We start from the raw sequence: 23,785 nt of genomic DNA, 5'->3' as shown, positions 1-23,785 counted from the left end.
AGAGAGTCGTAAGAACACCAAACGGAGAGAGTAAGGGTATGGAATGTATGCCTAGAACAGTAGCCCGATACATTTCAAAATGTTAATTATGGGCAGAAGGGATTGATGGTCGTCGTCTCCAGCTGGTAGAATTCTTATTTAAAGAAGGTTTAAAGGTTTATTTATTTTATTTTATCTGTGTGAGAGTTTTGCCTGCCTGTATGCGAGTGTACCACGCACATGCCCGGTGCCCTTGGATGGTGTCAGAATGGAAGTTACAGTTGGCTGTGAGCCAATGACATTGGTGCTGGAAACCAAATCTCTGTCCTCTGTGGGTACATCAAACAAATGCTCTTAACCGCTGAGCCATCTTCCCGAAATATGCCAGGTGGTAGAATTATTTAAAAAGTGTTTTTGTAGCCGGGCATGGTGGCGCATGCCCATAATTCCAGCACTCAGAGAGGCGAAGGCAGGCTGATCGATGTGAGTTAGAGACCAGCCTGGTCTACCAAGTTAGTCCAGGACAGCCAAGGCTGCACAGAGAAACCCTGTCTCAAAAAAACAAAAACAACAACAGTTTTTGTAAGCCAGGCATGGTGGCGTAGTTACACTTGTAAACCCAGACCTTGGGGGTTACAGGCAGAATGATCAAGGTCATCAGAGGCTACAATGTGAGTTTGAGGATCTCAAAGACAAAACAAAGAAAAACAGAAACTACTGCAAAAATAAACAACAACAAAACTCAAACTAAATCATTGACCCATGGCAAAAACAATGGCTTACACTTAGAAAAGTCCACTGGAAGTCATTTGGTTTTTATTTAATGTTGATTTTTATTAACTAATTAATTATTTGTTTAGTTTTGAGACACCCCAGGCCGTAGTTTTGTTTTTTTCCAATGGTAAGTCTTCATTGTGTCTGTTTGATGTAATCTCTTGTGAGTGTCAAAGCTTTCTGGGCCTTGACTCAAGGTCCAGTTTATTCGGTGTCACAGAAACCTCCTATATAGCTCTGGGTCCTCTCGCTCACACACCCCTCCCCACCTGGTCTGCTTTCTTTTTTATTTTTTATTTTTTATTTTTTTTATCAGTTACATTTTATTAACTCTGTATCCCAGCCGTGTCCCGATCCCTCATTCCCTCCCAGTCCCTCCCTCCCTCCCTCATCTCCACCGTGCCCCTTTCCAAGTCCACTGATAGGGGGGACCTCCTCCCCATTCATCTGATCCTGTTTTATCAGGTATCTTCAGGACTGGCTCTGGTCTGCTTTCTATTGAGGGAAAACATTAGCTAACAGAGGCAGGTAGTACCAGAGCTGTTTGCTCTGCCTGTTTCCCTCCTGACCTCAGTGCTGATGTTGGCTCCCCAAGCACAGCTGAAGGTGTGTCCGTGGCATTGACCTGATGATGCAGCTGCCCTGGCCAGCTCCGAATGGCCCCTCTGCCCTGCAGTTTCTGCGTCAGCGCCAGTATTTGCAAGACCATTTTCCAAACCCTGTGCTGCCTGCTGCTCTTTGATCTGTAAACCTGAAACCAAGCCAGCCCGGCCTGACAGCAGCTGTTCTGTGCTTTGCAAACCATATCCTAAGCCAAGGGCTCATCCAAGAAAAAAGGGAGTCATTTCTACAGAGACAGGCGATGGGCAGGCACAGATGCTTCCTAAAACACAGGAGGGCGAGAACATGGGGGCAGCGGCTGTCTTTGATTAAATGACTGGAGCAAAACCAACAGCCTTAATATTATCACGCCTGTCAATCATTTTGAGAAATGTTTTAGAAAACAACTCCCAAAGCTTTCCAAGCCCCTGGATAAGAAAGTCATTAACCTTTCTGAAAATAGGCCGTCAATGTATCTAAAGAACTGTAGAATCAGGGTGTGGTGGCTCATCCCAGAATCTGGAAAACAGAGACAGAGGGTGGTGATCTGGAGGCCAGCCTGTGGCACTTGAGATGTTCAAAAACAAAAAAGAACTGTTTAAAAACTAACACTCTAATATAGAATATTCTAGAATAGGACACACCATAAACAGATTTAGGAATATACAGACCTTTAGTACAAGGTAAAGCAAATTTTAAAATGAGTAAGAAGAGCCAAGTTTTGGTCCCAGCACTTGGGAGTCAGGAGCAGGCAGATCTCTATGAGTTCAAGGGTAGCCTGGTCTACATGGCAAGTTCCAGACTAGCCAGGGCAGCACAGTGAGGCTCTGCTTTAAAAAAAAAAAAAAAGTAAGAAGAGAGACACCCATTTCTGAAAATATTGAGAAGGATAACCTGGAAACCCTTCAGTTTCTGAAAATAAAATACGTATCTGAGTTCCTAAAGACGAAAAGGGAATAGCATAGGGCCCAAACAAGAGTGCACGGAGAACTATAAGCAAGGGGAGCTAACTCTGTTGCCTGAGGGAGGACTGCCCATGGATCAGTGTGGGGACAGCTGCCAAGCTGACAGCCTGTTTGTGTGCACAGGACGGGAGCTGGGCCCGAGCCTCGGAGGAGCCTTGAAGTCTCTTCTTGGTGCTCTCTGTCTATCACAGGGAAAGCTGTCAGCCTCTGGAATGTGGTTCTGCTTCCAGAGGACCATCCCACGGATCACAGGAAGCGTAAGCGTTCCCAGGATCTGGTGTACAGGATGTTCTGTCTGTGTTATTGGCAATAGAGAATCTGCAAGGTTCCCCATGTCCAACAAGAAGAGAACAAACAAGCACTGCGTAGCCGTCAAAAGAGAGCTTTCTGGGTGTTGTGGTTCATCCCTGTAATTGCAGCATTTGGGAAGTTGGGATGGGAGGATTGGGTGTTCAAGGTCAGCTCAGGCTACCTAGAAAGACCCTGACTCTAAAACGAAAAACAAAATTGATCTCTTTGCATGATAATAAGAAAATGCCCATACGACATAGTAAGATTAAAAGCAGCCAAGCCTTAAAATAGCTTTGTTCAATAGAATAAAGTCAGGGAGCACTAAAAAAGGATGAGGAAAATTAATTTAAAACACCTTTTAAAAATGACTTATTCATTTGATTTTCATTTATGGGCATCTTGCCTGTACGTGTGAATGTGCATCCCATGTGTGTCTGGTTCCCATGGAGGTCAGAAGAAGGTGTAGGGTCTTTGGAACCGGAGGTTTGAAGGGTCGTGGGTCACTATGTGGATGCTGGGGACTGAATCCAGGTCTTCTGGAAGGCAGCAGAGCTCTTAACTGCTGAGCCATCTTGCCACCTCCAATAAATCATTTTAAAACTTATTGTTGTTGTCATTGTTGTTATTGTGGGTGTTCAGCAGTTGCTTCTCTCCTTCCACAGTGGCATCTGAGGATGGAACCTGGGTTGTCAGGCTTTGTGCCACAAGTGATTTTTACCAGCTGAGCGATCTCGTAGGGCTTTGAAATTAGTTTTTGTCATTTTATTCAAAATGTCAAAGAATTTTTAAAATATGCAATGAGAATAAAATTAATGAGGTGGTTGGCATTTTTAACACTTAGTCTTCACAGTGTCATGTCTGTTTCTTATTTTATTTTATTATTTTATGTGCATTGGTGTGAGGGTGTCAGGTCCCCTGGAACTGGAGTCACATACAGTTGTGAGCTGCCATGTGGGTGCCGGGAATCGAAGCTGGGTCGTCTGGAAGAGCAACCAGTGCTCTTAACCACTGAGCCACCTCTCCAGCCCATGATATCTACTTTATTTCAGTAATACATCTCATTTCAGACCAGCCACATTTTAAGAATCAAAAGTCAGTTATGACTATTGACTACTCTATGAGACTGTGAAACTATAAAAAAACCTGTTATATATATATTCATTGCAGATTTACATATATATGCACACACACACACACACACACACACACACACACACACACACATACACACGTATTAGCAAACCCAAACCAACTATAGATACACATTGTATAAACATGGAGAACAAGTTTAAGAACACCCAGGGAATGACCAAAGGTGTCGATCAGTGGAATGGGACTGTGGGAAGGGAAGGTAGCCAGGGTTCACTTCATGTTCTGTTTTACCTTTCTGTTTTGAGATTCACGTTACAGAGCTGGCCTGAGGCTTGAGCTGTTCTGGCCTCAACCTCCTTGAGTGCTGGGGCTACTGGTGTGTATCACCACACTTGGTAGGATTCATTCATTTAGGAACATGCCTGTCTGTATTATAGAAGGATACAGTAAACATTACTAAAAAAGTAAACGAAAAAAAAATCTGTCTTCTTTACTGTGGTACGTCAACTTAGAAACTGATCCCAAGGGTATAATGAAATATATATTAACATTTACATGTAAGGATTTGCTTGGAAGTTGTACTTGCAATAATAAAAACTAGATTCTATCTTATGTGTAAAAGTAGAAAATTAGTCAATAAATCCTGATATTTTCCTATACTGCGATTTTATAACATGGGACATTATTCGTGACATAATTTAAAAACGCAACACAGAAGCATTATGCCTCAACAATGACTCAGTATCTCTACTTCGAGGTATTTACCCAAGAAATGAAAAACAGATGCTCCCACAAAGGGTGATATACAAATATTCACAGCCCCATTCGCAGCTGCGGGGTGGGGGGAGCTCAGTAGACTCATTTTCTAGGTATTATCTAGCCTTAGAAAAGAACGAAGAGCTGCGAGATGGTTCGACATGGAGGGATCTGAGAAACGCATGCTAACAGCACACATGCAAAGCCACGTGCTTCACTACCGTTCTTCAGAGATGTTAGAAGCAGGCAAATCCTGGGTAGAAAGGTAACTGGTGAAAGATGGAGAGAATGAGGCCACTCAATGTCTCCCATTTTCTTTTGGGTGTTAAAATGTCCTGGAATTAAGTCTGGCGACAGTTGCAGAAGACTATGATTGTGCTAAATAAAAAGCACTGAAATGTTAAAAAAAATAAAATAAAAATTTATTTAAGCAGAATGTGGTGGTTCACGTCTTTAACCCCAGGTCTCAGGGAGACAGAGGCAGATGGATCACTGTGAATTCGAGGCCAGCCTGGTCTACAAAGCAAGTCCAGGACAGCTAAGGATACACAGAGAAACCCTGTCTCAAAAACAAACAAGCAAACAAACAAAAACAGTGAAGGAAAGTAGAAATGGTCACATATCCCTTGACGGCCCGGAGGCAGAGGCAGGCAGATCTTTGAGGGTCTGAGGTCAGCATGGTCTACACAGTGAGTTCCAGAACAGCCAGGCCTGCATAGTGAGACCCTGTCTCAAGCAAACAAGAGTCAAACACAAGTAAATTATGTGTGAGTTTATTTCCTCTCCCCAGGGTTGAGGTTCCCAGCTTTCTAGATGGGTGCTGAACACTCAAACTCAGGTCCTCATGCCTGCCAGTGACAAGGACTTTATCACCTGGGCCATATGCCACTACCCTTTCTCCTTTTCAGGCAGAGCAGCCCTGGCGATTGAGTTGAGGGCTCAGGGCTTCTGGCGTTAAAGTTAGATTCTTTTTGAATGAAAGGTTTAGATGGCTGCCTTTGCCTGGTGCTTCTGGTTCTTCGCTGGGAAGACGAGGATGTCTCTGCCTGTCTCACTGGAGGGGGAAGAGGATGGCTAGACCCGATCTGGAAAGTCCAGAAAAAAAACAAAACAAACAAACAAACAAAAAAACCCAAACAACCGAAGATTGTTCAAAACTCTGGGGACGCTGATCACTGCAAATCAGATGGCGTAGACTGAACTTGGGTCCCAACAAACAGGATCTGAGCCCGGGGAGTCACCAAGCCTTGTTTTCCTTACCCTTTGAATTGGTTGTATATTTCATAAATTAGCAGGGTGTTGCTAGAACCCTGCTGTGGACTTTCTTGTTGACATTGGGACATTGGGTGTCTTTCTCAGTCACTTTCCACATTTTTTTTTTTTTTTTTAATACAGGGAATTGAACCAACACAAACGCTGTTCCGCTGAGCTGTACCACTGGCCCTTCCTCTTTACTTTTTGAGACAGGGTGTCTCTCTGACCCCGAGGCTCCACCAGCTGAGCCACACTGGCTGGCCACAGCGTCCTAGGGAGCCTGCTCTCTCTATGCTCACAGTGTTGGGGAGACAGGCTCTGCACTGCCATGCCTAGCTTTTATGTGGGTTCTGGGGATCTGAACTCAGGTCCCAATGCTTACAAGACAGCCGTCTCCGCAGCCCCTGAGTTGCTTTGTTTTGTTCGGTTTCTGTTTGATGTATTATTCTCTCAATAACGTTATAGAAAGTAAAGGAAAGAGGTTGTTCGCTTTTTTTGTTTGAGAATTGGACCTATGCTTTGATTCTCGGGTGAGGTGACTAAGAGTGGGAGCTTCTCTGCGCAAATGAACAACAGGGAACAACAGAAAGGCCAACGAGATTTTAATGAGTGGAACCTAGAATTTAGAGCCACAAGGAGGGCACACCAGGAATGACTCTGTGGGGGGGTCCCACAGAGTAGAAATGGTCTTGGGCTTGCTGTAGCTTTTATTGGAGGTTATGGGGATGTGTGCCTTTGGGCACTAGAACTCTGTTGTGGCCAGGGTGATGTGAGCCTTGTGCATCTAAATATCACTCCACCTTTTCAGCTCCGTTGCAGAACGCGGACATTGTAGACCTGGGCCCTGTGACGGCAGAAGCTCTGCACACGCTCAGAGATGCAACTACACAAATCTCAGTCTAGTGCCTCTTGGGGATGGTGTTATGGCTGTTGTCTGTGCCCGTTGGAGGGGCAGAGAACATGTGTGCCCAGCAATCCAATTATGCGCTTTAGCTTGGGAAGCGTTGGGACTACTGTTGTTGGTTCCTTTATTATTGTGATCAGTTACAAGCTGTTTTGGGGCTTTTTCCATTGTTTAATGAAAAACAAAACAAAACAAAACAAAAAAACAACAACTCAGTGCTCAACTACTCAACCCCCTCCCATTCAGATCCTAACTCTGCACACTTGAACAGTTTCGCACACCTCATGAAGACAGAGCTGCAGAGATTTTGGCTACCTTGTGCTTTGATTGGTTATTAATTTGTTTTAACTGCCCAATTTGTTCTAACTGGAGTCTAAAATGCTATAATAGGCTAAGTAAAGGGGATTAAGGCATAGGAAAAAGTCATTAACAATAAGGACGAGGACAATAAAAAGTACACTTGTCAAATAAGCTGGAGAGCATGATCCTAACTGTGCTTTGAAAGTTTTTAAATCATATATGTGTGTATCCCTGTATTTCTGTTTATCTATTCATAGACTCACCTATTTTGGTGAATTGATGGAACTCTTTTTTTTTTTTTTTTTTTTTGTTTTTACTTGGAGTGTTGTTGAACTTCTGTGGAAATTGTAGTTGTCCATAGCAAATCCCACATACAGTAGATGAATATTCAACCAAGCCCTTGTCATTGCCTATGTCCAGGAGTGAGAATAGAGTGTACAAAGAGGTGCCAGAGGACCCTTGTTTTTAATGTATTTCTGTACTGTTAACATAGTTTTCATAACGAAAAGTACAATGACGTTGTTATCCTGACTACCCTCCAGAGTGTTCTCAAACCTCCCAGGAAGTGTTAATACAGAGAATTCCAGGTGCTTGAGGTGAGGACAAATCCCGGATTGGATGGTGGCCCAGGGTGAGAAACAGCCGAGAGAGTGTGTGGGAGGCCCAGGGGAGGGCTTAGTTCTCACTCTCAACCAATAGCATCAGGGCTTCAGGCCCAACGCCCATTGGCTGAAACTATTTCAAGGGTCGGGGTTGTACCTAGACTCATCATCACAGGACTTCTTGGTGGAGGTGTGCTTGTGAGCTCACAGCTTTGGCTGCTTGGAGGCTGCTTTGCCTGGTCGTGGAAGGTAATCCCCGAGGCACTCTGCTCTGTGATGGTGGTTGATGTGTTCCCGGCTTTCTTTCTGCTAGGGCTGAGAGGCTTACCTGAGATGATTTTATTTCAACTGGCATCACTCTCCAGGTCTCTCTCTGGCTGAGGTACTGGGAAGATGCTTCCTCAGGGGTTCTCTTTGTGGACACATGCTTTGACGAATACTTTCCTGTCTTCTTTTCTTGGTTTGGCTTAGGGCATAGAGATTAGAGCTGAGGATAGGAAATCCCACTTACACATGGCCAGGGAGATGGTACAGTATGAAAAGCACTTGTTACCCTTGAGGTGTGAGTACTGGAGTTCGGATCTCTAGGACCCGTGAAGAGTCAAATGTGGCAGTGCTCATTTGTAATCCCAGAACCCAGAGCGAGCTGAGGCAGAGATCCTGTCGTAGGCAAGGTGGAAGGTGAGGACTGACGCCGGAGATTGACCTCTGACCTCCACACGTTTGTAGCGGAACAGGCTAGCCCTCTCGGAAGCATGGGTGTGCAAATGTACACACCCGAATAAAAGACAAGAGAAAATAAATCCCACCTGCACTAGATAAGTGTTCAGTTAAATACTTCCTGCTAATTTTGTAAAGATGGGTTGTTACTTTATTTTTTATCTCCACAAGACTTTTTTTTTTTTTTTTTTTTTTTTTGAGACAGGATTTCTCTGTGTAGCCCTGGCTGTCCTGGAACTCACCCTGTAGACCAGGCTGCCTTTGAACTCACAGAGATCCTCTTGCCTCTGCCTCCTGAGTGCCGGGATTAGAAAGGCGAGTGTGCCTGGCCCTTCCACAAGACATTCTTAAACCCTCTTATTCACAACAAAGCTGCCTTACAAGTGAAAGTATATAGACGAGTTAGAAAGATGCACGTGTGACGTCACTCCTGCTTAGGTCCAGATATAGCTCCCCAGCCCAATGTGTTCTCGTCCTCACAGGGTCGTGCTTCTTTTTCCTGTAGGCTTTGCAAGCCATGGACTCCTACGTGATTCAGACGAATGGCAATGACGGCCTGCCTTCAGTTCTGGATGTCCACGTCAATATCGGTGGGAGAAGCTCGGTGCAGGGAAAAATGAAAGGCAGGAAGGCCAGATGGAATGTGAGGGCCTCCGACATGTCCAATAGAACTTTCAATCCCGTCCGAGCCATTGTGGACAACATGAAAGTGAAGCCGAATCCGAACAAAACCATGATTTCTCTGTCAATTGGTGAGTTTGGGTCACTTGATGGAGGGGTGGCATTGCCCAGCCACCTCCCACCCTCTTGGGCTGGCTGGAAGAGGAGAGAGGAGATGAGACCTGGCCATGGGGATGAAAACTCATGGCGGCTCTTTTGCTTTTCTCCCTCATGAACAGGGGACCCTACTGTGTTTGGAAATCTGCCTACAGACCCTGAAGTTACCCAAGCCATGAAAGATGCCCTGGACTCGGGGAAATACAATGGCTATGCTCCGTCCGTTGGTAAGCTTACGCAGAGACGATCCTGGTGGCTTTAAAAGCTCTGTAGTGCTTTTTCTTGTTTTGTTCTGGGTTTGATCATTGCTACATAACTTAGTCTGACCTCAAAGTAGTAATCCTTCTGCTTTAGACTTTCAAGAGCTGGGATTATAGGAATGTGATATCATGCCTGATGTTTAATGCTTTTTTTTTAATTAAATGTATTTATTTGTGTGTGTGTGAGAGAGAGACAGACAGACACACACACCTGGGGTGGAGGGAACCAGGGGGAGTAAAAGTGCCATGGTGTGTGTGTGTGTGTGGCAGTCAGAGGACAACTTTCTCCTTCCATCATATGTGTCCTGAAGAGCCTAAGATGAAACAGCCCTTTAGATTAGGGAAAGGGCCTCATGCTGGATTCTTAAACACAGCCATTAAAGTCTAATTTCTTTCCTGATTTTATCTGCTTGCTGACACCTCCATATTAGGTTCTCGAATGAGTTATCCCTTAAACAGTCCTGCCTCTCTTCACCGTGGAGGCGTCTGGCTAGTGCTCAGCCCTCTAGGCTCTGCATTTATTTACACATTGCCTCCTGTAAATACTTCCTTTATTTCTTTGTGGTTTGAAGCTTTGTTTTCATTTTGGCCTTGATCTCTTTGAAAATCATTTGTTCTCAGGACTTGGGGAGGCAGAAGCAGGTGGCTGCCCATGAGTTTGAGGCCAGCCTGGTCTACAAAGTGAGTCCAGGATAGTCAAGGCTACACAGAGAAACCCTGTCTCAAAAAAAAAAAAAAAGTTTAAGAGGAAATGTAGCAAAGAATGGCTGATACATTGACAGTTGAGGTCACTCCTGAGAGCAAGATAAACTTTCCTATTTAGGGGAAACTCCACCTGGCAAAAATGTCTCTCCTAAAAATTTCGGTAAAATAAGTTAATTTCATGGCTTTATTTTCATGTTGTGTATCTCCCACTGAGTACTATATACATTGAACCATTCTTAATGCAGAATTTTTAAAAAATCCAGTTTCATACTAGCATCAGATTTAAAAGCTTTTTCAAGAGGAATCAGGGACTTGGCTTTTAGGCAGATTAGTTGCTTATTAGAAAGAAGCATACAACAATCAAATTCAAGACTCAAAATTAGGTTACAAAAACATTATAATGAGTCTCAGTGAGATGTCTTAGTAGGTAAAAAAAAAAAAAGCTTTCTGCCAAGTCAATGATCTGAGTTCAATCCCCAGGACCCGCAGAGTCGAAGGGGAGAACCGACCTCACAAAGCTATCCTCCAACCTCCACACACATGCGTGCCCACACAATACACAAATAATTAATTTTATTATTCAGAGTATTAGGAAACCAATTAAGGTTGGAAACTGGAATCAGCTTTTATCCGACAAGTCTTCAAAGGGTCTGCACATTGCACAGTAAGGGACTGCAGATGACAGTTGTCTCTAGGAACCCATTTTTCCTCATTAATAAAGTAGGGAAGGTTGATCAATGTTGCTTGAAAAGACCCATTAGTATTTCTGTTTGTTTTTTCAAGACAGGGTTCTCTGTGTGGCTCTGGCTGTCCTGGAACTTGCTCTGTAGACCAGGCTGGACTTGAACTCAGAGACCCACCTTCCTCTGCCTCCCAAGTGCTGGGATTAAAGTGTGTGCCACCACTGCCTGGCAGTATCATTTAAGTTAAAGAAAATGAAATCAATTTGTGTTCTTGCTAACCTGTCTTCTGGAAAGGCATTTTGTAAAACATTATAATAGGTTTGAAGCCTCTAATACTTCAAGCCTGCATGCCACACTGGGAATGTCCCAGAAAAAGGGAACCCTTGTATTATAAGTATGGTACACTTATGTGGAGCATACGAGTTGAGAGTATTGATGGTATTACAAAAAATAGACCCCGTATACAGGGATTTAAGAATAATCTAAACCCCTTTTTAAGGCAGAATAAAACATACTCATAAAACATAAAACATTAGTCAAGCTTATGCAGTGAATGTTATGGTTTGGGAAGCTGCTGCTTCTTGTTGTTATACATTTGTACTTTCAATAAAACAGCGACATATAAAGTTCATTACCTTCACTTATGGTGACTGGGCTACACAGAATGACCTGGCCCCAAGCAAGGACAGGAGGCAAATGGAAACTGTGCTGAGGTTTGAGCATGATTGTCAATCGAGGGATGAAAACCTCCAGCTTTGTCTTTGTCTCGTCTCAGGCTACCTATCCAGTCGGGAGGAGGTTGCGTCCTATTACCACTGTCCCGAGGCCCCACTGGAAGCTAAGGTGAGCCGGGGTCCCAGCTCAGAGGCTGCTGAGGGCAAGCATACTCCTTGTTTCTGTCCCCCAGGGAGCGATGGTTTGAGGGGAGCTTTAGCAAGTTGAGGACTTCTTACACGGTAGGGGCCACCGATCAGCAACCGTGATTAAAGTCACTACTGTGTAAAAGGCATCTCCGACCACTTATGAGCTGTTGTCGAAGAGTCTCAAGGGACCCCCAAGGTCATCCTAGATCTTGTTTTCTTCAAAAGATCATTGAGGAACTATTCACAAATAGAAAATTATTTAACTTAAAATAATTTATGAGTAGGATGTGTTTATGTATGTGTATGCGTCTTCACTCACTCTAGGACACTGAGACAGAATGCTAGGGGTCGCGTGGCATGGATCGGTGGCAGTGCCAGCCTTAGATGCTGTCCTCCTTCTTATTGTCCGCCTCCTAATCGAAGGGGTGTCTCTTGTTTGTGTTCAGAGAAAAGTCAGGCTTCAAATCCCTGATCAAAAGTAAATAAATAACCTGGTGAAAAACAGTCCAAGGTCCATAGAAGATCTCCCTTGAGAGTTGATTGAATCATAGCCAGTTTGTTCTCTTTAAAGTGATTAGCTTATTTTTTTTAAGTGGTTATCACTTTCAACAACATTTAGAGATAGATGGTTAGTAGAGAAACAGACACATACATAGATGGTAGATAGATAAATGGATTGATGGATATAGATAGATAGGATGACAGATAGATGGATGATAGTTAGACCATGGATAGATAGATGATAGATAGATAAATAGATAAACATGGATAGATAGATGACAGATAGGTAGATGATAAATAGGTGATAGATAAATAAATGATAGATATATAGACAATAGATGGATAGAAGAATGAGAGATAAATAGATATAGATAGATGATATATAAATTGATAGATGATAAATAGATATAGATAGGTAGACAATAGATAAATAGATGATAGATAGATAGATAGATAGATAGATAGATAGATAGATAGATAGATAGATATGGTTTGGGCTCAGCACAACCCTTCCTATTTCCGTGGGACTTCCTAAGTACATTCATTATTGTTTCCAACTCACATACGTGACAAGCTCTCCCTGAGTCTGCCCTTTGCTCTCTTTACAGGATGTCATTCTGACAAGTGGCTGCAGTCAGGCCATTGAGCTTTGTCTTGCTGTGTTAGCCAATCCTGGACAAAACATCCTTATTCCGAGGCCTGGGTTTTCCCTCTATAGGACTTTGGCTGAATCCATGGGAATTGAAGTCAAGCTTTACAATCTACTGGTAATCTTCTTTTAATTTTCTAAATGTTTTTTAATGTTTATGTGCCTGTCAGAAGAGGTTATTAACTCCCCTGGAACAGGAGTTACTGATGGTTTTGAGCCATTACATGGGTTCTGGGACTTGAACCTGGGTCCTTGGTAAGAACAGCAAGTACTTTTAACCCCTGAGCCATCTCTCCAGGTCCTAACTTTTAATTTTTGACCCAAGTGCTCACTTACTAACCTGTGGGGAAAAAAAAAAAAAGATCTTTGTCATGCAGAGAATGGTCTGCAGGTGGGAGGTTAGAGCCAAAGGCAGATTTTATTCTTTAATTGGTTTATTTTGTGTGTATGTTTGTGTGTGTGATTGGGACAGTGAGTTTAGTGTGTGCATGCAATAGCACACGTGTGGAAATCAAGGACAAAGCTCAGGAGTCAGCTCTCTGCTCCTACCACGTGGGAGCCAGGGATGGAACTCAGAGCACCAGGCTTGCTGGCAAGCCCCCTTTACCAGCTGAGCCATCTCACTGACCCCTTATCTTACTCTTTACACCAAATCCTTGGGCTGAGTATTCCCCCTAAACTGTTCAGAAACAGCTTGGCCTCACTCATTCTTCTTTCTCAGCCTGAGAAGTCTTGGGAAATTGACCTGAAGCAACTGGAATCTCTGATTGATGAAAAGACAGCTTGTCTCATTGTCAACAACCCGTCAAACCCCTGCGGCTCAGTGTTCAGTAAGAGGCACCTTCAGAAGATTTTGGCAGGTAAGTGCTGAAGACACCCCCCCATTTTTCCCCCAACCCCTGCACAGGGGAGGAGGTGAGCGCAGACCCCTTTAACTGTTCCCTGTGGCAGAGTGTGTCTGTCCCTAAGCCTTGAGTCTGAGTGACTCTATTAAATGATATGTCATGGACCCCAGGACTTGTCTAAAAGAAGGGAGGAATGAGAAATACAGGCTGCACATCCCTAATCCCAAAACAGCAAATGTTCCATTTTGGTGCATTTTGTATTCCAGATTAAAAATGTTCAAATGTTCAAGTCTATATAAATATAGGTGTCCGCCCCCCTTTAAAGTCCAAAACAAACAAACAAACAAACACCCAAAAAAGAGAAACAATAAAGCACTCAAATCTGAAATAGCCCCGATCCAAGGCACTTTGGTTAAGAGGTATTTCAGCTGTGTTTGCCTTTCACCACTACCGTCCTGTGGAAGAGAGTTTGAAATGTGTGGTTAAGCGGCACGTGTAGGCTAGACACCCTGGAAGAACACGGAAGTATTGAGTTCCTAAGAGGCTGATCAGAGCCACGAGCATGGAATGCAGGGCAGAGAGGACTAGGTGTGGAGGAACTGGAAATGACTGCGGCATGGTTTTCGTTATTTCCAGTGGCTGAAAGGCAGTGCGTCCCCATCCTAGCCGATGAGATCTACGGTGACATGGTAAGTCTGGGCTGGGTCACATCACTATAGGGGTCTCAATGCCACATTGTTTTCTGGGACGTGGAAGATTGTTTAAGGGAACAGTCAGAAGCAACTGGCCATTCTTGTACGGCCTGCTCCATAAGTGCACAGACCACGAATCCTCAGCTTTCTTAAAATTTATTTATTCAATTCAAAGAGCTGGGAAAATCCAGACGTTCTTGGAACTTACTTGTAGGTGAATGTAGGTGCCGAGGTGATGGGATATAAAGGTATTTGTAGATTTCTTGTTTATGTCTCTGATGGATGTGTGTTTTTAGGAGTCGTGGAAGGGGGGGGGCAGTCCTGAAAATGTAGCTCAGTTGTTGGGTACGTGTATGGCTAGCTGGCATGCTCAAGTCTGGGTCCTATTCCTGGCATCATAAATTAAAAGAAAAAGTGCAAGGGAAGAGGAAGGACTGTTGATGTTACTGATGAGGAAGGATTATTCTAGACTTCTTTGGGAATATTACCTGTAATGGGCTCTGGAGTCTTTTCATCCCTCCAAAAGTATGGTGTTCTGCAACATAGCTGGGCCCGGGAGGGTTAGAAATCGGATTATGGACCCGCTGTTTATTTTTAAATTTATAACTCCACCAGTCATCATTCTGCAGTGTGAGTTCCCAGCAGTTGTATATACTAGTGGGCTAGTGTCACTGTCTTCATTTTAGGCTTCCTTCAGTCCAGACCACACACCAAATTAAACGTCTTTGGATACGTTTCCCAGAACCATGTGGGAGCTGGTCATGCTTGAGGGTGGGAAGAGGCCTGTCAATCCGTTACCCTGTCCCTCAACATCTAAGAGAAGGGATGGGAGGAAAGCATGGGGTCTGGAGGAAAGCATCCACAAGCACTTCTTGTCCTCAGGTGTTTTCAGATCGCAAATATGAACCGCTGGCCACCCTCAGCACCAATGTCCCCATCCTGTCCTGTGGTGGGCTGGCCAAGAACTGGCTGGTTCCTGGCTGGAGGATGGGCTGGATTCTCATCCATGATCGAAGAGACATTTTTGGCAACGAGGTGAGGACAATATGGCAAAATGGTGTGGCTAACTTGGCATATGCATTTGGTTTGGATACCCCATGTTGCGGAGGAAGGGTTTCTTCCCCTTCCTGCCTGTGTTGTTCGTGGTGCCCGGAAATGCGATGGCTGCAGATATGGATAGAAATTCCTCATCCAAGCCCGGTTTTCTCCTATTTGGGTGTCCCCCACGCCCTACCCTCCCCTCCAGTTTTAAGGCTGTATATAAAAAGGCAAGCAGGCAACTGCAGCAGCAACAGCACTGTTAGTCATGATTTATGGGCCCCATTTTTATTTCATCCTTATGACACCCTACAAGAGCATCTTACAGTCAAGAAAAACAGGGGGCAAAGAAGTTAATGTCATCTGCCCACGGCCACGCGTGGGTTTGTGACAGAGAAGGAAGGTCTGCGGACCCAGGTGGTGGAATGTGAGAGGGCCACTGAGTGCCATCTTTCCTGAGATTAAAAACCTGACAGAAAGGTCAGAATAGGGTCACGGCACAGGGAGGCCTAAGAGAGGCTAAATAATTTGTTTCCTGGTGGGATCCTAGATTCGAGATGGGCTGGTGAAGCTGAGTCAGTGCATCCTGGGACCGTGCACCATCGTCCAAGGAGCTCTGAAGAGCATCCTTCAGCGGACTCCTCAAGAGTTCTACCATGACACCTTAAGCTTCCTCAAGGTAAAGGGCAGCCTGTGGCCTTGTATTTGAGGACTTTGGGAGTCAGAGAACACATCAGCGGAATTAGGAATGGTTGTCCCTCGTTTCTGCAGCACTGTTTCAGTGTGGGACTTCCAAATCAGGTGATTCCAGTGCCACTCTCCACAGGCTCACCCCTCTCATGTCTGTAATGCATTCTCTCTTCCTAAGGACTTTAAGTGATGGGGTTTTATTCTCTTTTACTTAACATTTGATCCTTGAATTTTTCCCCCCTCTCTGCCTCTTCTTTTAGTCCAATGCGGACCTCTGCTATGGGGCATTGGCTGCCATTCCTGGACTCCAGCCAGTCCGCCCTTTTGGAGCCATGTACCTTATGGTAAGTGTGTGTGTGTGTGTGTGTGTGTGTGATAAAGCACAGGACACTGGCTTGGCAGGATCATCATGGGTGGGCTTGCAGGATACTCCTCCATCCATAAAGATGAGTTAGGCACTAGCTCCCATTATTTGAAAAATTGTTGTGAATTGTCCCAGCTCCTGTGTCCACAACACACTCTCAATAGCCTAATATGTCAGTACAGTAATTCATCTCATGGGTACAGGGCATGCTTTGCGGTTCGTGATTGAGAGTGATGTTGGTTCCTTCAGGTGTAGGGGGGGCACATAGAATTTTTTTTTTTTTTGTCTTCAGGGTCACTATTGCCATTTGAGGCCCAGGGATGCTAACTGTCCTGCAATGGGTGGGATAGACCCCGCCCAAAGTAAAAAAAAAAAAGAAAGGAAAAGAAATAACCTTGTCCTAATGCTAACTATATATCTTTTGAGAAAAGGAAAACGGCATTCCTTTTCCTATTTTCACTTTTCAACCTCCAGAACCCTTCAATAAACTAAAATATGAGTGCAAACACGACTCCCTCCTTTCTGTAGGAAGCTCCTGCATTCCCCTGCGTTGGCGTTGTCAGTTATGGGCAGCAGGGTTCCTAGGCAGCTTTCAAGAACTCCCTGGCATCAGAAACTGGCCTCCATTTACACTCTGGCCTCTCTCTCTTGTTTTTGGTTCAGGTTGGAATTGAGATGGAACATTTCCCAGAATTTGAGAATGACGTGGAGTTCACAGAGCGGTTAACTGCGGAGCAGTCTGTCCACTGCCTCCCGGCCACGGTGAGTGAGTGAGTGCTGGTGCCTCCAGCCATTCCGCCCGCTCCTGGAGACCACTGAGCTCTTCCTGAGTTGCATTTCAACCTAATTTTTGCTCCCAGGCCAAGTGTTTTCATTTGATAAGATTCCAAAACTGATGTGTTTTACGGCTTCTGCCTGAAATCAGTTTCTCCTCCATTCTTATCCCCTCTGTAACAGGAAGAAAACACTCAGTGTGTTTGGGAAGAAAACTGCCTATTTTTAAGATGAATTAGCTCAGTTGCTGACTCAAGTTCACTCCCGTGGAGTGAAATGCCACCCCGGTTTGCGATGGCATTACCCTGCCTTGCCAACGAGAGGCCTCGCTATGCTAAGCCGAGCCAGCATCAGATCCGGCCGCCCTGGAGATAACACGCCCTTGTCTTTTGCAGTGCTTCGAGTATCCAAACTTCTTCCGGGTTGTCATCACAGTCCCCGAGGTGATGCTGCTGGAGGCTTGCAGCCGGATCCAGGAGTTCTGTGAGCAGCACTACCACTGTGCTGAAAGCAGCCAGGAGGAGTGTGACAAATAGGCCCATGCGTCCTTCTGAAGACAAGTCCCATCCAAGGAGGGCTGCTGGACCGGGCTGCTCGTCCTCAGAGGCTCAGATGTGCCTTCTGGGAAAGGGACCTCAAAAGCATCGCATCTAGAATTGAGGGTTATTCCTCCCCCCCCCAATCACATCCAACACACACCGGAACCCCGGATTCTCCCCTCATTCGGCTCTGCTTGAGTGACTCATGAGTTCGTTAGCCCCCACCTACACACACACACACACACACACACACACACACACACACACACGCCATATAACTTCCTCCTCCTGAGATTACGAGGTGAACAGTTTACCAGAAAGAAGCTGAGAGCTCCTTTACCACAATAAAATCGAGAGCTCAGGATGGGAGAAGCAGAAGACTCACCTGTTTCCTCAGGCTGTCATGGGAAAGGTCCTTTCCAGTCAGGTCCGAAGTCACCTCTGTGGCTGCCCCACTTGGAGCATACCTCACTCTACGTTAGAGCTACACTGGAAAGGGGTTGAGGACCTGTGAATCTGCTTAATTATATTCTAAACACATTGGGAAACTTCCTATTTAAAGGATCGATCCCCGACAGATCTTTTTTTTTTTTTTTTGTAAAGAATTATTTTGCGGTGCAAATAAATACCAGCTTCCTAAACTGATCAGCTTCCTAACTGATTAGATTCCCTTGTATCAGGTTTTCTTTAAACAGGAACACACCTCATTGGAGGAGGAAAAACAAAAAAGGAAAGGGAGGCCTTGCCAGAGATATTGCTGAGTATAGGCCAGTGTCCTTCTCCTAGCCTCCTTGTGGAAACATTGGCCACTTTTGCTGTCATGTGAATATTGAATTATTAATATTTGTTATATTATCTTTTCATATATTTTTTAAGAAGCATTTATATTTTAAGATCTTTTATTTTGTCAAGGGTATAAATTATTTTTTTCTTTTTTTTTTTTTAAATAAATTTTGTCATGTATGCTTTGCTGTGATGTGTTTTCTCTGGGGAGGGGTTTCAGTCTTAAGACCCAGAGCGGTCTATTACCTGTGACATCTCTGTGTTGTTACTTTTCCTTGTTGCTGTAACAAGACACCGGACTAAAGCGACTTGGGAAGGGAGGGTTTTCCTCTGGCTCACAGTTCCAAGGGGGTGCAATCCATCGTGGAGGAGAAGGCACGCTGAGAGAGGGATGCTGTGCTCATCTGGATTGCTTCCTTTAATTCATTCCGGGACCCCAGCCCATGGAATGATGCTACAGCTAGGATGGATGTCTCCATCTTAGTTAACCTACTATATAAAATCCCTCACAGGCACGTCCAGGTCTTTCTCTCCTAGGCTATTCTAGATTGTAATAACCAATACCAGCCATCCTGATATCTTCTGTTTGTTGGTAGATGTGCTGATTTTAGAAGTTTACTTAAGGACCAACCGTATATGTTAGGTGTAGGTGTGTATGTATGTGTATATCTTCAGACTTTCAATATCTTGGCTTCGAAGCCTTTCGTACCCACCACCTACCCTTGCCTAGATCCCTTAGCCAGTCTGCGGGGAACAGAGTGGAACTAGCTTCGCTTGACCTGCAAATGAGGGGTGCTGGGGTCTTTCAGCGCTTTGTCCACAAACCCTCTTAAGTGCGGTTGCCAATTAACAGTTTTCCCCCAATGCCTCTCTCACAGAAGGGAGGGACAAATCTCGCAGGGCTTGCATTAGACCGTCACAGTCTGGAGGGAGCTCACCAAGGCAGGCTTTCTTAATTAGAAGAGGAACTTGACCATGCCAGTCACACCCAAAGAATTATCTTGACAGAAATAAGCACCAGCCTCCCCTCTTCTGACCCGTGTTTTAGTTCAGCTGGCCCCCAGAAAATGCACGTCCCTATCAAATCCATAATGAGGGAATGTAAAATGACTGAGATGATAAAGACGCCCGTTTCTTGTGTGCCACTCTGGCGGATATTTTCCAGAATTGTCTGGCTCCTCTTTTCCGGTCTCCTGCTTCCAAAGAAATAAACAGGAAAACAGATCTTTCAACAAGAGTCTGAGCTTTTCCTGCACGGATAATTCCACCTGGCATTGCCCACAGGATTCTGCCCAGATGCTGTCATTCCACAAAATAATCCAGATGAGCAGTCGGACATCGTGGTGAGAATGACTGGGCATGTAGTTCAGTGGTACAGTGTTTGGCTAGTAAGTACAAGACCCCGGGTTCAATCCTACCGTTGCTGTTGGCGGTGGGAGAAGTATGGGGTTGCGGGAAAGTGCTGGGGTGTCGAGGGCTGTATGTACACTGGGCAGATTTCAAACGACACACACAAACATCCCGTGCCTTGTAAGCGGCTGTGCGTGCATAGGCAGGCACGGTTTCCCTTTTTAAAAACCAAGTGACTCAGTCTTACAGTTCTGAGCTCTATCTAGGTCCAGGGAGGCATGACATATCTGAAGTCCTGGATGGCCCTTAAAAATCCTCCCCTGTCCCTAGGCTTAACGTTCTGGGGAAAAACTAAAACAAAACACCATAAACGCTTTTCTCTATCAGTGTCCTGAGTCTCCGAATTAAACAACCTGGATGAAAAGCTGGAGACAAAGGGCTGCAAGCTGTGGACTGACCTCCCAAGGAAGGAGCACAACCCACCTGTCGACAGCCCTGACCACAATTAGGCGGCACAGCGTTCCCTGGTTTTCAATTCTTTCAATTCAGCCTGGGATGCTCAAACAACTGCGCACGCGCAGAAAATGACACCCACTAAGGGCCGCTAGGGCGGCCTGTGAGCAAACTTTGACAGTAGCTCTGTTTTCTCTGTTTTGTTTACGTCTTCAGTTTGAACTTGAGCCCCACCCCTCACCCCCACCCCCCAGTGGCTGATCTGATGTGAAGTCCTCTTCCTTCTGTGTGCCTTCGGGTTCCAAGAATTTGACAGATCATCTCTGGGCGACATAAACACCCGCTAAGCGTTCCCAGCTCTCGGCCCTTCCGGCAGCTGGGGGGCCGCCCAGGTAGGAAGTTCGCTGGTGTCAAAAAAGCGTGGCCCTCTGGAGCGTTAACGGATTGTAGCCAGCCTAGACTTGCAAACACACCTCCTGTAAGCGTGCGAGGTCAGACGCCGCCGGGCTCTGCTCGCGCCCTGCGTCGGCAGCAGCTTTCTACCTGTGGGCAGGGATTGGGCGAATTAAGATTAAGATGGTCACAGCATCCAGAGGGAGCTACACATTCATGGTGATCCTCACCCGAGTCACGATTACTCGTTTTTGCATTAAAGGTACCCTAATTCTTCTCTTATTGGCATACAAATGTGAATAGCAGCACCGGAACCAAAAAAATGGCAACAGCTCAAAAGTCTGTTGATGGGATTAGAATAAAATCATATAATAGAATAGCATTTAGGAAGTACTGAAGGGCAACTGGAGAGATGGCTCAGCCGTTCAGAGCGCTGGTTGCTCTTCCCCAGGGCCCTGGTTCAATTCCTAGCACTCCCACCTAGAATTCCAGGGGATCCACCGCCCTCTACCTGCATCCATGGGCACTGCAAGCATACATGCGGTGCGCCTATCGGCAGGGAGGCGACGCACATATAACTAAAAATTACGGTAAATCTCAAAAATGTCAACAAACGGTACACGCCTCAAATGTTAGGCCAGCTGAAAGATGGCAGTCAAAAATACTACACGCGTGACTCCCCTGATAGCAAATACCCGACACAGGCAAATCCGTAGAGCCTGGAGACCGGTTGGCTGGCTGCCCGAGGCTGGGAGTGAGGGTCAGAGTAGGCAAGGGAGTGTTTGCCAGTGGGTACAGGGTTTGTACCGGGGTGAAAGGTAGGTTCTGAATTGACCGTGGTTGTGCTTGCATAACCCTTAAGATACTAAATCAACTCTACCGTTAAGTGAGCTACATGGCAAGGGGGCAACGTCTCAACAATCCTTTTTAAAAAAGGCGGAAGGGAGGAAGACCTCAAGGTGGCCAGCGAGAACGTGCGTGGCGTTTAGAGGAAGCTGTTTTTGATCAGCCTTGTTTTGAGACAAGCTCTTCCCGTGTACCTCAGGCCGGCCTCAAACCTACCACCCTCAGGATGCTATGACTACAGGTGTGCACCGTCATGCCCAGATAGAAATGTCAAGATGTGAAACAAAACAAACAAATAAACAAAAACCCAAAACCCTGCAACAGTGTCAGTTTGTGCTTACCTGTTCACAGCAAATCGGTGTTCTCGGGAAGAGTGTGTCATTATGTCAGACTCTAGCATTATAAAACGGTAGACATTCTTTCTTCCTAAAAAAAAAAAAATATGCCTGTATTTTATGTGTGTTTGGGGAGTGGTATACGTGCCATGTGCAAGTCAGAGGACACGCCCAGGGGTCTGCTCTTTCCTTCCACCCTGTGAGACGCTGGGGTACAGCTCAGGATGTCAGGTGTGGTGGGAAGCGCTTTCACCTGCTGAGCCATCTCCAAGGCCTGATAACACTTTTTTTTTTTCTTTTTAATTTTAAATTAGGGAGGCCACACTTACAGGAATTAGTTTGGGGAGAACTGGGTGGGTGACCTTGTTGTCACTGGTTTATCTCAGGGTACAAAGGGCTTATTTTTTTTTTCCCTGACTCTGGCATTTCATAATGGAAGCAGGGCAAATGTCAATAGGGCTTCAACATTGGGAAGCATTCTCTTTATTAAGTTCTAGAAAAACAACTGGTATTTCTGTAAAGAGCGGAATTAGCATGTGTGCTAGAAGAGTTTGCTGTTTCCTGACATGATCTTGAATTGAATTATTTACTATGAAACCTACATAAAACTATAAATGAGATTATAATCCATACTGACATGGATCACCAGGTTAATGATTGCAAGTGTTGTACCATCCATATTGGTCTCTTCTTCTTCTTCTTCTTCTTCTTCTTCTTCTTCTTCTTCTTCTTCTTCTTTTTCTTCTTCATTTTCTTCTTCTTCTTCCTTCTTCTTCTTGTTTTTGTTGCTGAGATATTACAAAGAAAATCCTACACATCGCATTTCTCTACCAACACTTCAGTAAATATCAAAAAGTATTATTTCTAGGTAGACATGGTAGTTCATACCTGAAATCTCAGCCCTTAGGAGGCTAAGGCAGGAAGATGGCTGTGAATTGAAAGCTAGCCTGAGCTACATAGTGAGTTCAAGGAAGCCTGGAATACGTAGCAAAATCTTATCTATACCACACACACACACACACACACACACACACACACACACACTGAAGTCACTGAACTTCATTTGTCCTTCCTTCCTCTGTGTGTGAATGTTTGTCTGTGCAGTGTGTACATGTGGGTTCCAGGGGAAAGCCTCGGGCATTGTTCCTCAGGCACTGTGCACCTTATTTTCCAAGACAGGGACTTGCACTGGCCTAGAACTCACCACGTACGCGAGGGAGGCTAGAGACGCACCTGTTTCTGCCTTCCCGGTGCTGGGATTACAATATATATGACTATAGATATTACAGTATATGCCGGAGAGTCCTCTCTTCAGTCCACAACATTATTTCCTAGACACAAGAGCACACTGTGCCAGGTGTTTCCAGCTGCATTCAAAATGCAGAAAAATATCCGAGACGTAAAAGATATTAAAACTATAAAAACGTTTGCTCACTGGATCAGAAGCCAAAGCTAAGTTCAAACAAATTTTCTTAGGTTTTCTTCTTCTTGCGTCTTAGACTTGCTGCAGGGATGGCTGTGGGCTCTGGCCCACACTCTGGGGTGTTTGCTTGCTGGCGGTGTCTTTTAACTGGTTCCTTTAAACTGCTTACTTAACATTGGATGGATCTGTGCTCTGCAGTATAGTCACCACTGGGGGGCAATATAAAAAACTTTCAGTCTCTTTCTTTTGATCTTGTGTTTCTAGTTCCCGTCCCTGCCCAAGTTCTGTTGTGATGTGTTCATTTTCGTCCTTGGAAATATTTGATTGATCATTCTTCCCAGTGATAAAAATGTAGACGGCTGCGGCAGACTGCTGGTGCTCCCGGCGTCTTCTCCGCTTCTTTCTCTGAATTAAAACTGCTGGCGTGACTCACCAGCTCCACTCTGTGTGTGAATGTCTCAGCCACACGTTTGCCACACTGTCCAGGTAGAATGCATTTGAATGCCAAAGCTATGTTAAGGTTGATTCTGCTTACAAATCCTCGTGTGTGTGTGTGTGTGTGTGTGTGTGTGTGTGTGTGTGTGT

The 23,785-nt window shown here is 45.0% G+C and overlaps 1 protein-coding gene across 2 annotated transcripts; it reads left to right on the top strand.

The window, feature by feature from the left end:
* The first annotated feature begins 7,631 nt into the window (after positions 1 to 7,631).
* On the top strand, positions 7,632 to 18,580 carry Tat (tyrosine aminotransferase). 2 transcript variants are annotated; one of them, XM_021632567.2, is made up of 12 exons: positions 7,632 to 7,766; positions 8,743 to 8,989; positions 9,137 to 9,241; positions 11,438 to 11,505; positions 12,635 to 12,793; positions 13,397 to 13,535; positions 14,157 to 14,209; positions 15,095 to 15,247; positions 15,801 to 15,929; positions 16,201 to 16,284; positions 16,968 to 17,066; positions 17,474 to 18,580. In XM_021632567.2, the coding sequence occupies exons 2-12, from the start codon at positions 8,755 to 8,757 to the stop codon at positions 17,612 to 17,614; spliced, it is 1,365 nt and encodes a 454-aa protein (XP_021488242.1). In that variant the 5' UTR covers positions 7,632 to 7,766; positions 8,743 to 8,754; the 3' UTR covers positions 17,615 to 18,580. The 2 variants fall into 2 exon arrangements, with proteins under 2 accessions (XP_021488242.1, XP_060247982.1); XM_060391999.1 differs by having other exon boundaries at positions 7,690 to 7,766; positions 8,720 to 8,989.
* The last annotated feature ends 5,205 nt before the right edge of the window (positions 18,581 to 23,785 follow it).

This window comes from Meriones unguiculatus, chromosome 10, assembly GCF_030254825.1.
Source record: "Meriones unguiculatus strain TT.TT164.6M chromosome 10, Bangor_MerUng_6.1, whole genome shotgun sequence".
NCBI classification, from domain to species: Eukaryota; Metazoa; Chordata; class Mammalia; order Rodentia; family Muridae; genus Meriones; species Meriones unguiculatus.
The sequence above is the reverse complement of the archived record's forward strand: the minus strand, read 5'-3'. Positions and strand labels throughout refer to the sequence as shown.

Excerpts from the sequence above, each read along its gene's own strand:
- Tat (XM_021632567.2), top strand. The coding sequence starts at position 8,755 with ATGGACTCCTACGTGATTCAGACGAATGGCAATGACGGCCTGCCTTCA. Across the intron at positions 9,242-11,437 it reads TGGCTATGCTCCGTCCGTTG|GCTACCTATCCAGTCGGGAG; the intron begins GTAAGCTTACGC and ends GTCTCGTCTCAG. Across the intron at positions 15,930-16,200 it reads ACACCTTAAGCTTCCTCAAG|TCCAATGCGGACCTCTGCTA; the intron begins GTAAAGGGCAGC and ends CTCTTCTTTTAG.